The sequence below is a fragment of the Papio anubis genome, chromosome 3 (genome assembly GCF_008728515.1).
Source record: "Papio anubis isolate 15944 chromosome 3, Panubis1.0, whole genome shotgun sequence".
Taxonomy (NCBI): domain Eukaryota; kingdom Metazoa; phylum Chordata; class Mammalia; order Primates; family Cercopithecidae; genus Papio; species Papio anubis.
This window is the reverse complement of record NC_044978.1, coordinates 1,713,945-1,728,599: the sequence shown is the minus strand read 5'-3', so window position 1 is coordinate 1,728,599 and position 14,655 is coordinate 1,713,945. Positions and strand designations below refer to the sequence as shown.

At 47.6% G+C, this 14,655-nt stretch overlaps 1 protein-coding gene across 2 annotated transcripts; it reads left to right on the top strand.

Moving 5' to 3' along the window:
- Positions 1-3,306: 3,306 nt before the first annotated feature.
- On the top strand, positions 3,307-12,951 carry TRIML1 (tripartite motif family like 1). Of its 2 annotated transcripts, XM_003899441.5 has the most exons (8): positions 3,307-3,412; positions 3,533-3,777; positions 4,993-5,329; positions 5,892-5,987; positions 7,525-7,755; positions 9,091-9,113; positions 9,289-9,386; positions 12,058-12,951. In XM_003899441.5, exons 3-8 carry the CDS (start codon positions 5,213-5,215, stop codon positions 12,606-12,608), a joined length of 1,116 nt encoding a protein of 371 aa, XP_003899490.3. In that variant the 5' UTR covers positions 3,307-3,412; positions 3,533-3,777; positions 4,993-5,212; the 3' UTR covers positions 12,609-12,951. The 2 variants fall into 2 exon arrangements, with proteins under 2 accessions (XP_003899490.3, XP_021794746.2); XM_021939054.2 differs by having other exon boundaries at positions 3,533-5,329.
- The last annotated feature ends 1,704 nt before the right edge of the window (positions 12,952-14,655 follow it).

Below are 14,655 nucleotides of genomic sequence, written 5' to 3'. Positions count from 1 at the left end.
AGGACCATAAGCATGGACCACTACACCTGGATAATTTAAAAAGAAATTTTTTTGTAGAGACAGGGTCTGGCTGTGCTGCCCAGGCTGGTCTTGAATTCCTGTCCTCAAGCAATCCTCCTACCTTGGCCTTCCAAAGTGCTGAGATTACGGCATGAGTCACCATGCCTGGTCCCTCAGGACGGATCACCTGAGGTCAGGAGTTCGTGACCAGCCTGGCCAAGACGGTGAAACCCCGTCTCTACTAAAAATAAAAAATTAGCCGGGTGCGGTGGCACGAGCCTGTAGTCCCAGCTACTCGGGAGGCTGAGGCAGGAGAATCCCTTGAACCCGGAAGGTGGAGGTTGCAGTGAGCCGAGATCGCGCCACTGCACTCTAGCCCGGGTGACGGAGCGAGACTCCATCTCAAAAAAAAAAAAAAAAAATTCTGTCTCAAAAAAAAAAAAAAGCTATTATTTTAAGTATACATTTACGGAAGTCCTCTCCCTAATTTCAGAGTATGTGTTTGACACCTGTTGCGAATTCTCTTTCCTAGAAATATATAAATAAATAAGGTGAAAAAAGCAATAAGAAAGGAAATAATATGAGTAGAAATTCATATTTAGAGGGGAAAAAATAGACACGCCCCCTCCCCCCCAACATACACACACACACGTATCCTGTATGTATCTACCTGGAATATACTTTGGTGCAAGTTACGAGATAGAGATCAACTGAAAGTATTTCTCCAGATGACTCCCCGACGTTCCCTGAGCTGTGCTGAGTAACCTGTCTTTTCCAGACTGCTATGAAATGACAGATGTACAGATGACCTTTGAACAACGTGGGTCTGAACTCCTCAACATGGACACTTATACATGGATTTTTCTCCATAAAAGTTACACCAGGAACGCCTGCCTCTCCTGCCCAGCCCTCCACCTCCTCTACCTGCCTGGCCTCTGCCACCCCTGAGACAGCAAGGCCGGCCCTCCCGCCCTCACCCCCTCACCCCCTCCTGCGCAGCCTCCTCAACGTGGTCACGGCAAGGGTGAAGACTTTTATGATGATCCACTTCCACTTAGTGAATAGATTTTCTCGTAATAACATTTTCTTTTCTCTAGCTTATTTGACAAGAATAAAATAATACATGTAACACAAAAATATATTAATTGACTGTTTCTGTTATTGATAAGGCTTTTGGTCAACAGTAGACTATTAGTAGTTATGTTCTGGGAAAGGTAAAGATAATTTTTGATGTGCGAGGGGTCAGCACCTGTAACCCCTGCATTGCTCAAGGGTCAACTATAGTTTTTTTTTGTTTGAAATCTCGCTCAGTGCCCAGGCTGGAGTGCCCCGGTGATCATGTCTCACTGCTGGCTTTATCTCCTGGGTTCAAGTGATTCTCGTGCCTCAGCCCCGAGTAGCTGAGATTACAGGCACCCGCCATCACACCCGGCTATTTTTGTAGAGACGAGGTTTCACTGTGTTGGCCAGGCTGGTCTTGAATTCCTGACCTCAGGTGATCCACCTGCCTCGGCCTTCCAAAGCACTGGGATTACTGGCGTAAGCCACTGGGCCCAGTTAACTTTATTTTTAAAACCAGGCTTTCAAGCAATGTATTTTTCAAATAAGCTCCCATCTAGTCCACTGCCGCATCAACAAATAAGCCCTTACTAATTATATCTATAAAGTTCCTTGTTTTCTGCATGTACCAACCCTGATGGCATCTGGGTGATAGTTGATAGTTGTGACTGTGACCCTCTTGGGGTCCCCCTAGCGTCACCCTCTCAGGAGAAAAAAGCCAGAGAAGAAACTACTTGAGTTGTTGATCTCCGAAGCTGTGTCTGGTAGTGCGACTGGGTCATATATTTTGGGAAGGCTGGTCTGCTCTGTGAATGCATTTCATCCATGAATTAAGCCCAGGTAATATATTTAGAAAGACGGTAAGGAAGTCTGCCTTCCCAAGAGTGAATGTGGCCAGTGATTTCAGATGCCTGTCGCACCATCACTCCATCGTGACAGCTGTCTGACTCCCTTCTGACAGCAATTGGGCAATGTTCATTTTATCGAGAAAACTGGAAATTTTCACCCACTCACCAGTCAATCAGTGAGACGCAGTATAGTGTGTTGACAAAACAGAAAGACTGGGAGGGAGGCACTCCAGTTTCCTGTCCTAATCTGGCCTATGTAGTAAGTAAGTATCAGGGGACGAATTCAATTTATTCGAGCCTCAGTTTTCTTCAGCATCTGTGGAAGGTTGTTGGACTATAAGATCTCTTGACTTCCAGCTAAATATAAGACTATGATTCCATAATAACATAGTTCCTCTATTCATTTGTAACTCATTTAGAGAAAAATCGAGCCGTGTGCAAAGAGTTCTTGTAGTCACCAATGAATAGCACACGGTCATTGTGTTACGATGCTTATAAACAATTTATCCAGAAGAGGGAAGCGGGAGGGATCAGATCGGTGTGACTTGAAGACAGACTATGCCAGCTTCCCTATTCCAAATTGGAATACCGGCTCTGTGATGTGCCGTAACTGCATTGTGAGGCTTATTCTAACAATTTCGGTAAATGGTAAAGACTCCTCCTGGGGCTGTGTTGGAATAACACACGGAATGGAGGTGCTGGCTAGTTCATAAACTCTTTTTCTAGTGGTGGTAGTTAGTGTTATTGTAGACTTTTTTTTTTTCCTTCTTTGAGATGGAGTCTTTCTCTCTCTCCCAAGCTGGAGTGCAGTGGCGGGATCTTGGTTCACTGCAACCTCCACCTCTTGGGTTCAAGTGATTCTCTTGCCTCAGCCTCCCAAGTAGCTGGGATTACAGGTGTGCGACACCACACCCGGTAATTTTAATTTTTAATTGTTTCTTTTGAGACAGAGTTTCGCTTTTGTTGCCCAGGCTGGAGTGCAATGGTGCAATCTTGCCTCACCCCAACCTCCGCCTCCTGGGTTCAAGCAATTCTTCTGTCTCAGCCTCCTGACTAGCTGGGATTACAGGCATGCGCCACCACGCCTGGCCAGTTTTGTATTTTTAGTAGACACAGGGTTTCTCCATGTTGGCCAGGCTGGTCTCGAACTCCTGACCTCAAGTGATCTGCTTGCCTCAGCCTCCCAAAGTGCTGGGATTACAGGCATGAGCCATAGCACCCGGCCTAATTTTCATATTTCTAGTAGATACAGAGTTTCACCATGTTGGCCAGGCTGGTCTTGAACTCCTGACCACGAGTGATCCACCCACCTCGGCCTCCCAAAGTGCTGGGATTACAGACGTGAGCCACCGCGCCCGGCCAACTTTTTTTTTTTTTTTTTGGCAAGCCTTACTTAAGACTAACTCGTAGCAATATTCCGAAGCTGTGACAAGTCAGTATCCTGGAAGCTATCTCGGTAGAGGTTTCGCGACACCACCCTGGTGCCACCTCCCTTCCTCTTTACGGTAGTGTAACTTTCGCTCTGTTTTTTTTTTTAAAATAGTTTAAATTCTCATCCTAATAACTCACGTATGCTTTACGAAGGATGTATACAGGATTTAAACATTTTGAATTAATGATTTCAGAAAGGTGAGTTTTGACGCGGAGAAAGGAAGGTGAGGAAAAAACATTCTCAGCCAGAAAACTCCTTTTTCCCAAAGTTCAAGGTAAGAAAACATGTAACATCCTCTTGGAGGTAAGTGGAAGAGAAGCGGCCGTCGGAGCCTTGACAGTGAGAAACCAATGAATGGGAAAACCTGAGTAACGGACCCGCCCCCGAAGGTTGCCAAGCTGGAGAGTGAGGGACGGAAACAGAAACACGGCGTGATGGGTGAGTGGGGGGGTCAAACGCTCTAGCGTTTGAGGAACAGCTTTTGAGGCACCACTTCCCGGCGTGCAGCGAGCGGAAGGCGGGTCAGGACGGGAGCTGACTCCCGAGCAGGGGACACAGTGAATCTGTGGCATTTGGCCCCAATCTCGGTGTTCACTGTGCACATTCTCTACACTAGGTATTTATTTTTTCATAGGTTTAAAAAAAAGTCTGCACACTTCATTTCTGTCCAGTAAGAACTGATAGAGAATCAGGGATTTGAAAGGGCCTAGTCTGGAAATTTTCAATGGGTGAAAATAAGTGAGCAAAATTACATTCATGCTAAAGTGTCATTCTTTCCATCTGCTCCATAGTGGGATAGCCTCTTGAGGCAACTTCCAATTACAATGTCATTTTAGATGCTTTCCATGGTGGCAGGTGGGTGAGGACTAGGGTCTGCCGCGAAGAATAAGAAACACAGCTCTGGCCATCCGTGGTGCTTCTAACACCAAGGACTACTCCAGTGGAAGAGTTCTCATTTTGTTGGGATGAATAAAATTAAATAAAAGTACACAGTACCCAATAAAGGACCAGAAAACTTACGCTTTGGTCAAGCAGAACAAAGGGCGAATGAGAAAAGGACGATGTATTACAGTTTTCTTCTTTCAGTTCAAAACTAGGTTTTATTAGCGGAGTTTCCCAAAAGATTTGGACCAAATTTCCAATTCAGATATTATTAGAGATCATCAAAACTCAAGTCTCTTTACTGGTTTACACCAAATCACCCAGACTTCCAGCCCAAAACCCACACGTTCACATGGTTCCACAGTGCTGTTTATGGACAATAACCAATTCTCGAAATGGTAATCCTGTTAGAAGCCAGAGCCCTCAGCCTCTAGCATGTGTGCTTTGCACAGAGATGAGTCTCCAAGTTTGGGGCTGGTGAGGAGCCCAGTGCACAGGAGTTCCACATTAAGTCATAATTGGCTTTGTGTTGGACAGTGGATGTCAGCTGGGGAAATCAGGCACAGAAGAGGTAAGGGTTTCTTGTAATAACAACATAGCAACAGGTCACCCACGTGTTACTCAAAACTGTGCAACTGTAGGGAGGGCTTTGCTAGTCCCAGAACAGAGGTGACCTTGCCCCATGTCCAGCCTCGAGAAAATGTCTACAGCAGATTTGATGGAGAATCTCAGGGAAGAACTCACCTGTTTCATCTGCTTGGACTATTTTAGCAGCCCAGTGACCACCGAGTGTGGGCACAGCTTTTGTCTGGTGTGTCTCCTCCGGAGCTGGGAGGAACATAACACACCTTTATCTTGTCCTGAGTGCTGGAGGACCTTGGAGGGCCCGCATTTCCAGCCGAACGAGCGTCTGGGGAGACTGGCCAGCATCGCCAGGCAGCTGCGGTCCCAGGTGCTGCAGAGCGAGGATGAGCAGAGCAGCTACGGGAGGATGCCTGCTGCTGCCAAGGCGCTCTCTGATGACGAGCAGGGTGGAAGCGTCTTCGCAGTCCAGAGCCATGGTGTAAACAGAGTGCACCTCTCCAGCGAGGCTGAGGAGCATCACAGGGTAAGACAGCTGCTCAGCGTGAACCCCAGGACTCATCACAGGCTCCCCCCGTTAGCTTTCCTAACGTCCTCTATGGGGGACAGTCAGGAGTGCCCATCTGAGCACCACATCACAAACCAGTGTGAGTCCCGCTTACACCCCCCTTTTCTTTTATTTTCTTTCTGTCTTTTTTTTTTTTTTTGAGATGCTCTGTCGCCCAGGCTGGCGAGAAGTGGCGTGATCTCGGCTCACTGCAACCTCCGCCTCCTGGGTTCAAGCGATTCTCCTGTCTCAGCCTCCCAAGTAGCTGGGACTACAGGCGCCCGCCACCATGCCTGGCTAATTTTTTGTATTTTTAATAGAGATGGGGTTTCACCATGTTGGCCAGGCTGGCCTTGAACTACTGACCTCAAGTGATCTGCCTGCCTCGGCCTCCCGAAGGGCTGTGATTACGGGCGTGAGCCACCGCGCCCGGCCTGCCCTTTGTTTCAGAGGCCTAGTACTGTGCTGTTACCGGTCTTCAAAGCCACTTCATGACCCAGTACTCTGCTCATTTGCCACAAAGGGTTTGTTTCTATTGCAGGAGAAACTTCAGGAAATCCTGAATCTTTTGTGTATAAGGAGAAAGGAAGCTCAGGCTGTACTAACCCACGAGAAGGAGAGAGTGAAACTGTGCCAGGTCGGTGTCTGTCTGACTTTTGGTGCTTGTATATGACCCCATGAGGGGGACTAAAGGGAAATTTAGTGAAATTTCAGGAAAAAAAAAAAAGACACATGTTTCCAGTCTCACCCCTAAGATATGTAGTTTCCTTACACTGGACTGCCGCCTTCTGACTGTCTTCGTTGGAATCTCAAGGCTCAGCTCCAGTTCCCCCGCTCTGGGCAGACTCCTTTGTGCAGCTAGACAGTGCCGTGGCCTCCTCTATGATGGCTCTCATAGAATTATTTAAAACATAAGTGATACTTACAGACACATAACAGAAGACGGAAAGCAATTTAAAAAACAAATATCTCAAAAGCACTGAGGGAAAAATGCAAATTAAAAAGAAATAAAGAGAAAGATATATAAAAGCAAAATAGTGGTTTAGATGAGACCTGATAAGTCCTCAAGGTTGGTCACAGACGTGGATTTGAGCTCTGCGGCAGTCAAAGCATTTGAATTCATTTTTTTTTTTTTTTTTTTTTGGAGATGGAGTTTCACTGTCGCCCAGGCTGGAGTGCAGTGGTGCGATCCCGGCTCACTGCAACCGCCACCTCCCAGGTTCAAGCGATTCTCCTGCCTTAGCCTTCCAAGTAGCTGGGATGACAGGCGTGTGCCACCACGCCCAGCTAGCGTTGCATGTTTGTAGAGATAGGTTTTTACCATGTTAGCCAGGCTGATCTCGAACTCCTGACCTCAGGTGATCCACGTGTCTCGGTCTCCCAAAGTGCTGGGATTCCAGGCGCCAGCCACCGTGCTTGGCCATAGACTTCTAATTCTTCAGTGAGAATGTTTGCCGTATATATTTATATTCCTTTATGGTTATCTGACACCTATTTTCACTGAATAAATATTTACTGAATAAATGAAAACGCATTTTTCATAATTTTTCTTAATTTTGTTTTATTTGTATCCTAGTCCTGATCACTACCTGTCATACTTCTTACTCGTTTTCGGTTTTCTCCACTAGAACGACAGCCTCCTGGGAATGGAGATTTGGGTTTTGTTCACTATTGTGTCTACAGTGCACACACCTCTGAAAACATCAGCCTCTAGATGGAGTGCATCAATAGAATATATGTGTTATATGTTGGGTTTCAGTAACTGCTGCCATGAAACTCTAGGACTTGGCCAGGCGCGGTGGCTCACATCTGTAATCCCAGCACTTTGGGGGGCCAAGGACGGTGGGTCACCAGGTCAAGACACTGAGAAAATCCTGGCCAACATGGTGAAACCCTGTCTTTACTAAAAATACAAAAAATAGCCGGGCCTGGTGGTGGGCACCTGTAGTCCCAGGTGCTTGGGAGGCTGAGGCAGGAGAATGGCGGGAACCCAGGAGGCGGAGCTTGCAGTGAACCGAGATTGCGCCACTGCACTCCAGCCTGGGGGACAGAGCGAGACTCTGTCTCAAAAAAAAGAAAGAAAAAGAAACTCTAGGACTTGTAAGGATTAAACATCTACAGACAGGGACATTTCTCTTACTAACTTTATCTCGTGTGTGTGTGTGTGTTGGCAGGAAGAAACAAAGACTTGCAAACAGGTTGTTGTGTCAGAATACATGAAAATGCACCAGTTCCTGAAGGAAGAGGAGCAGCTGCAACTCCAGCTACTAGAACAGGAAGAGAGAGAGAACATGAGGAAACTGAGGAACAACGAGATCAAATTGACCCAGCAAATCAGAGGCCTGAGCAAAATGATCGGACAGATGGAGTCCTCCAGTCAAAGCTCGGCTTTAGAATCTCTTGAGGTGAGGGTAACATTCACAAGAGTCATAGGAAAAATTATAGTAACTCATAGCACTTCAAGCCATAGGAAATAATGTTTTCTTTATTCATCTTAAAAACTAAGTTCTGGTCCAAAAGTAGTTTTCCTGAAGAATCGACATTCTGTATGTCAATAAAGCCTTATAGAAGAGAGAGAGAAAAAAAAAATCCAGAGGAATGCTTATCCCAAACAAGCCTGACGGTGGGTTCAATTTCTTCTGTACTTGCCTCTCTGCAACCTCAGCTTTGTTAATTGTTTTTCTAGTTTATTAATGTGTATTTACTATGTGCTGGGCAGATTAAATTTAATCTTCACAAAGACCTGATGACGATAAGTACCATTATGATATGAACTCTAGGTCTAGATGACTGTCATCTACAGGATGGGTTAACAGCAGCACTGATTTAATTATTCACACCTGTGGTACTCGGGCGATCTGCCCGCCTGATAGTTAATAGATGGGAGAGCCCCACTGTTCCGTGCAGGGGGCTCCTATTTCTCACCACCTTTGGTCTACTGTCTTTCTAGGCTACTGCATTCTTCAGGACCTTCTTTTTTTTTTGTTTGTTTCTGAGACAGAGTCTCACACTGTCACCTAGGCTGGAGTGCAGTGGTGCAGTCTTGGCTCACTGAACCCTATGCCTCCTGGGTTCAAGCGAGTCTCCTGCCTCAGCCTCCTGAGTGACTGGGATTACAGGCGTGCGCCACCACGCCCGGCTAATTTTTGTATTTTTGGTAGAGACGGGGTTTCACAATGTTGGCCAGGATGGTCTCGATCTCTTGACCTTGTGATCCACCCACCTCGGCCTCCCAAAGTGCTGGGATGACAGGCATGAGCCACCGCGCCCAGCCATGGACTTTCTTAAACATAAGCCACGTGATCCAACCCCAGCTTCAGGTCTGTTTGTAGACTGGTTCCACAGAATGCTACTATTTAATTGAGGGCCTTCCAAACACAGCAGCCCGACCCGACACAGGCTTGGTTAGCCTCAGTTGTCACCAGCCCATTTTCCTTTGTTATCTCTGTCTCTCACTGGATGGTCAATGAGACCAGCAAGTTGGCTTGTTTGCAGAACGGGTTCCCTGGACAAACTGATGACACGAGAAAAAGAAAAGGACCGAGTATTCTCTAGTCATTGTGAGGAACATCCTGTGTTCACCACGGCACACCCCTTTTCTGTGCTCTGTGTGCTCCCACTCGTGGCGTGCCTCATGGGAAGCAGATTCTGTGAGCTGTGCAAGGACTGCATGCAACATGAATTTCGTCTGTGTTATGATCGGAGCGCACAGTGCTAACTTCTTTCTTTTTTACCCTTAGGAGGTGAGAGGAGCCCTGGAAAGGTAGGCTTTCATTCTGTGTTCAGTTATGCAAGCTGTGGGGAAGGGGTGCTGATGGCCGGTTTGGAGTGGGGAGCGGAGGTCTGCGCTGTTGCTGGGGGAGAAATGAGGTGGACTCTCCAGCGGGAGCAGGTCACGCGGTCTGTGCTGAGGAGTGAACTTGTCTGCTGTCTTGCAGGAGCGAGCCACTCTTGCTTCAGTGTCCAGAGGCCACCACCACAGAGCTGAGTCTGTGCCGCATCACGGGAATGAAGGAAATGCTAAGAAAATTCAGCAGTAAGTCAGCCTGATGTGTTACCCCTCCGGGGCTCGTAGAATTAACTTCAGCAGTCGTTCTGCCAGTGTCATTCACTGTCTGACACTAGGCTCCTGGTTAAGGAATCTGGGCCAGCAAGGAACATCAGGGAGGGCTGGGGCCACAGACCGTCTCTGAGCGTGGGCAGAGAGAAGCAGTGAGACTTGACTCAGGCTTTGTCTGGCTTCTTTTTCTGTGTAAGAAGTCCGGTCCTTCCCTTTTTGTTTTTTTTTTTTCTGAGATGGAGTCTCACTTTGTCACCCAGGCTGGAGTGCGGTGGCCCCATCTCCGCTCACTGCAAGCTCTGCCTCCTGAGTTCACGCCATTCTCCTCCTCAGCCTCCCGAGTAGCTGGGACTACAGGTGCTCGCCACCTCGCCCGGCTAGTTTTTTGTATTTTTAGTAGAGATGGAGTTTCACCGTGGTAGCCAGGATGGTCTCCATCTCCTGACCTCATGATCCGCCTGCCTCGGCCTCCCAAAGTGCTGGGATTACAGGCTTGAGCCACCACGCCCGGCCAATCCTGGTCCTTTCTTTGTTGGTTTTGTCATTGTTGTTTCCATCCCCACCTTGCACATGCAGACACACCCTCTCATGCAGGGGTGTCTACGTTTCTAGCTCTGTTCCCGTTAGGATAAAAGCTGACTTAAATTCTACAATCCCAGCAAGGGCGCATTCAACGAACTGTCCTTGTAGAATGCTCCAGATGTTTAGTCTGGCTAACACCCAGAGACGTCAGGATTAGTTCTCAGCTTTTATCTTGGGGACAATCTGACCCTCAGAGGAAGGTCTAATGAGCTTTGAACTCCAGAGTGTTGAATAAACCCCTGCCATGGGCCCGGCACTGTGCTGTTGGGCTGTGCACTTACTTACAATGATAAATAAGGCAAATTTTGCCTTTGCTTTTGTAGAATTTTCAATGAAATTGAGGAGACAGGCATTAATCACACAGATAATTAGTTATGGTGGGATCTGGTATATACATAAAAGCATGAAATGGTATGAGTGGGGCCGGGTGCAGTGGCTCACGCTTGTAATCCCAGCACTTTGGGAGGCCAAGGAGGGCGGATCTCTTGAGGCCAGGAGTTCGAGACCAGCCTGGCCAACATGGCAAAACCACGTCTCTACTAAAAATACAAAAAAAATTAGGTTTGTGTGATGGTGGGCGTCTGTAATCCCAGCTACTCGGGAGTCCTAGGCAGGAGAATCACTTGAATCCGGGAGGCAGAGGTTGCAGTGAGCCAAGATTGCACCACTGCACTCCAGCCTGGGCAACAAGAGAGAATCTCCGTCTCAAAAAAAAAAAAAAAAAAAAGGAATGATTGGGGCACCTGATCATGTCTGGACAATGAGTAAAAGTTGGAGTCCTTGACCAGGCACAGTAGCCCGGTAACCCCAGCACTTTGGGAGGCTGAGGTGGGTGGGTCACCCGAGGTCGGGAGTTTGAGACCAGCCTGGCCAGGATGATGAAACCCCATCTCTACTAAAAATACAAAAAAACTAGCCAGGCGTGGTGGCGGACACTTGTAATCCCAGCTACTCGGGAGGCTGAGGCAGGAGAATTGCTTAAATCTGGGAGGTGGAGGTTGCAGTGAGTCAAAATCGTACCACTGCACTCCGACCTGAGCAACAAGAGTGAAACTCTGTCTCAGAAAAAAAAAAAAAAAAAGGAGGCCCCGTATGTGACTGTCGGTTCACAGTGTGTGTGTGCTTCATCAGGTGGTCCCCGGGTGCTGCACTGAACTCACAGGAAGCTGTACTTGTCATGACGTAATGAAAAAAGCTGGTTAGGGATTGTGATTCGAACACTCAGTAACTGTGTAATCTTGGTGAAGTTTCCTAACCTTCGTGAACCTGTTTTCTGTTTTGTAAAAATGATAAAAGAATGCTTGCAGTGATTAAATGAGATAATGTATAGAAAATGTTGGGCACATTAGAAGTTCAGCCAAAGGTAAGTGCTATTTTCTCTCCCACCCAAATTAAAGAACCAGAACCTACCATGGCTAATATGAAGGCAAACCACCAAGGGTATCCCTGTGTGGATACACAGTTCAGAGCTCTAAAGATGTCCTGTAAACAGAGCAACGTCCATTCCCTCACAGGGATTCTCCTCCCCACCCCAGGCAGGCCAAAGCTCCTTCTCCACGAGGCTCTTCTCTCTCTCCATTTGGAGCTTCATGATATGTGATATGTGTTGTGGAACAGTGAAAGAGGAACTCAGAAATTTTGTTCTAAACCAAATACTTTTTTTTTTTTTTTGAGGCTGAGTCTTGCTCTGTCACCCAGGTTGGAGTGCAGTGATGTAATCTTGGCTCACTGCAGCCTCCACCTCCTGGGTTCAAGCAATTCTCATGCCTCAGCCTCCTGAGTAGCTGGGATTACAGGCACACGCCACCACGCCTGGCTATGTTTTGTATTTTTAGTAGAGATGGGGTTTCACCATGTTGGCCAGGCTGGTCTCGAACTCCCGATCTTGTGATCTGCCCCGCTCGTCCTTCCAAAGTGCTGCATTACAGGCGTGAGCCACTGCGCTCGGCCCTAAATTAGATTTAAAAAACCAGGACTAAATACTAAGAATTCAACGTAAATCTCACATATGTAAGAGGTTTTTCAAGCATGCCCAAGGGAAATTTCTTCCTTCCTCCTCTTGCAGCGGAGATAACGCTGGACCCAGCCACAGCCAATGCTTATCTCGTGTTGTCTGAGGATCTGAAGAGTGTGAAATACGGGGGAAGCAGACAGCAGCTACCCGACAACCCGGAGAGATTTGACCAGTCTGCGACCGTGCTGGGCGCTCAGATCTTCACCAGTGGGAGACACTACTGGGAGGTGGAGGTGGGAAACAAGACGGAGTGGGAAGTGGGCATCTGCAAGGACTCGGTGAGCCGAAAGGGGAACCTCCCCAAGCCGCCCGGGGACCTGTTCTCACTGATCGGTTTAAAAATCGGAGACGATTACAGCCTCTGGGTCTCGTCCCCTCTGAAGGGTCAGCACGTCAGAGAGCCTGTGTGTAAGGTTGGTGTCTTCCTGGACTATGAGTCTGGACATATAGCATTCTACAACGGGACGGATGAGTCCCTCATCTACAGCTTCCCGCCGGCTTCTTTCCAAGAGGCTCTCAGGCCTATCTTTTCCCCCTGCCTCCCAAATGAGGGGACAAACACAGACCCTCTCACCATCTGCTCACTCAACAGCCACGTCTGAGGGGCGTGCCCTGAGCCTTCACAGCGGGCGATGTCTGAGACCAAGACATAACTATTAAGATGATGAAGGCATCGACAGTATTAATGTCAGGTGATCTGAAATAAACTCCCCTACCCCCACCCCACCCCCAAGAGTTTCCATTAACGTGATCCCACTATGAACAGCCAAATTACACGATCGACTTCAACCCCAACAGAAGAGAGCTGATCATATTCTGTGTCGTTAACTAAATGAAATCTCTAGGCTACCCCATGTATGTGCTGGTCACTCAAATACTGAGACCCTGTTACCATGAATCCTACTGCCATAGGCCGCACTTTATAAATAGATGTCACTTTTTCAAGTGTATTTAATTATTTGACTCTGAAAAACTGTGCTGTTCGAATGTGTCTTTGTCCTCCGTGCAGAGCTCTGCAGGCTGGGGCAACTCAAATCCGTCTGGGAAACCAAGGCACAGGCACATCTTTCCAGGGCGGGTGAAAGGGCTCAGGCCTCATCCTTCTCCCAAAAGCCATTTTCCTTCCCATCCCACGAGCCTGCAGTGTTTGTGCTCAGGAAGGCTTATATATACTTATATACATAAGTATAATTCAGAACACTGCAAAGATTTGTGTGAATATCGTCATACCATTCACGTTTCCATAATCACAAGAGGCTGGAACCTTCCGTTAATATGTTAAAAGGTCAGAGTAAAGTCTCTATTCAGTAAATGTATCACGGCAGGGGACGCCAAGCGACTATACCGCACTGTATATAAGGTTCTTTTCTGGGCTTTTGCGATGTTCTGCGATTGAAGGCTTTCAATCTCTGGAAGGCCAAAGAGCCTACCCTCCTCTTACCTCAAAACGTCAGGGCAGGCCGGGCGCGGTGGCTCACGCCTGTCATCCCAGCACTTTGGGAGGCTGAGGCGGGTGGATCACCTGAGGTCGGGAGTTTGAGACCAGCCTGACCAATGTGGAGAAACCCCATCTCTACTAAAAATACAAAAATTAGCCGGGCGTGGTGGCGCATGCCTGTAATACCAGCTACTCAGGAAGCTGAGGCAGCAGAATCGCCTGAACCTGGGAGACAGATGTTGCAGTGAGCAGAGATCGCTCCATTGCACTCCAGCCTGGGCAACAAGAGCAAAACTCCATCTCAAAAAAAAAAAAAAGAAAAGTCAGGGTTTGTTAGGAAGGGGTGGCGGCTGAGGGGAGCTCTTTCGGCTGGTGGTCTGCACTAGGCTCGCTGTCTTCAGTGATCTGTCCCTGCAGGTGTGTGTTGTTTGTTTGTTTGTTTTAAGATGGAGTCTCTCTGTCACCCAGGCTGGAGTGCAATGGAGCGATCTCGGCTGACTGCAACCTCTGCCTCCGGGGTTCAAGCAATTCTCCTGCCTCAGCCTCCCAAATAGCTGGGATTACCGGCACTCACCACCATGCCCAGCAAATTTTTGTATTTTTAGTAGAGATGGGGTTTTGCCATGTTGGCCAGGCTGGTCTTGAATTCCTGACCTCAAGTGATCCGCCCGCCTCAGTCTCCCAAGTGCTGGGATTGTAGGTGTGAGCCACCGCACCTGGGCTCCACTTATTTTATTATGTATAGGATTTTTGAGATCTTGATTTCCTCTCTCTCTAAATTTCAAAGTGCCAAGAAACAAAATTATAAAAAGCAAACTGCAAACATTTGGAATATATCTTTTCTTGATTGCCGAAAATCCCACTCTTTTGTGGAATGATTCACAACAAAGCTGTCAAAGCTAACTCCACTCTTAATTTAAAGATGAGGAAGTGAGATTAAGTGAGTGGGGGGGGAGAAGGGAGGAGAGTGGGGATGAAGAGGAGTGGATGAAGGGAAGGGTGAGTGGATGAAGGGATGGAGAGTGGATGAAGGGGAGAGGAAGGAGGGAAGGAGGGATGGAGGAAGAGTGGTGGAAGAGTGGAAGGAATGGAAATAAAAGGAATGGAAGGATGAAATGAATGGATGATGGACGATGAACAAAGATGGGGAAGGAATGGAAGGATGGACGGATGGATCTGGAAGGAGGACGGAGGAAGGAAGGGACGGAAGA

Bases quoted from the DNA above. Each gene is read 5' to 3' on its own strand.
- TRIML1 (XM_021939054.2), top strand. From the start codon at position 4,904: ATGTCCAGCCTCGAGAAAATGTCTACAGCAGATTTGATGGAGAATCTC. The intron at 7,756-9,090 runs GTGAGGGTAACA...TTTTACCCTTAG, and splicing joins CGGCTTTAGAATCTCTTGAG to GAGGTGAGAGGAGCCCTGGA. The intron at 9,387-12,057 runs GTAAGTCAGCCT...CTCCTCTTGCAG, and splicing joins AATGCTAAGAAAATTCAGCA to CGGAGATAACGCTGGACCCA.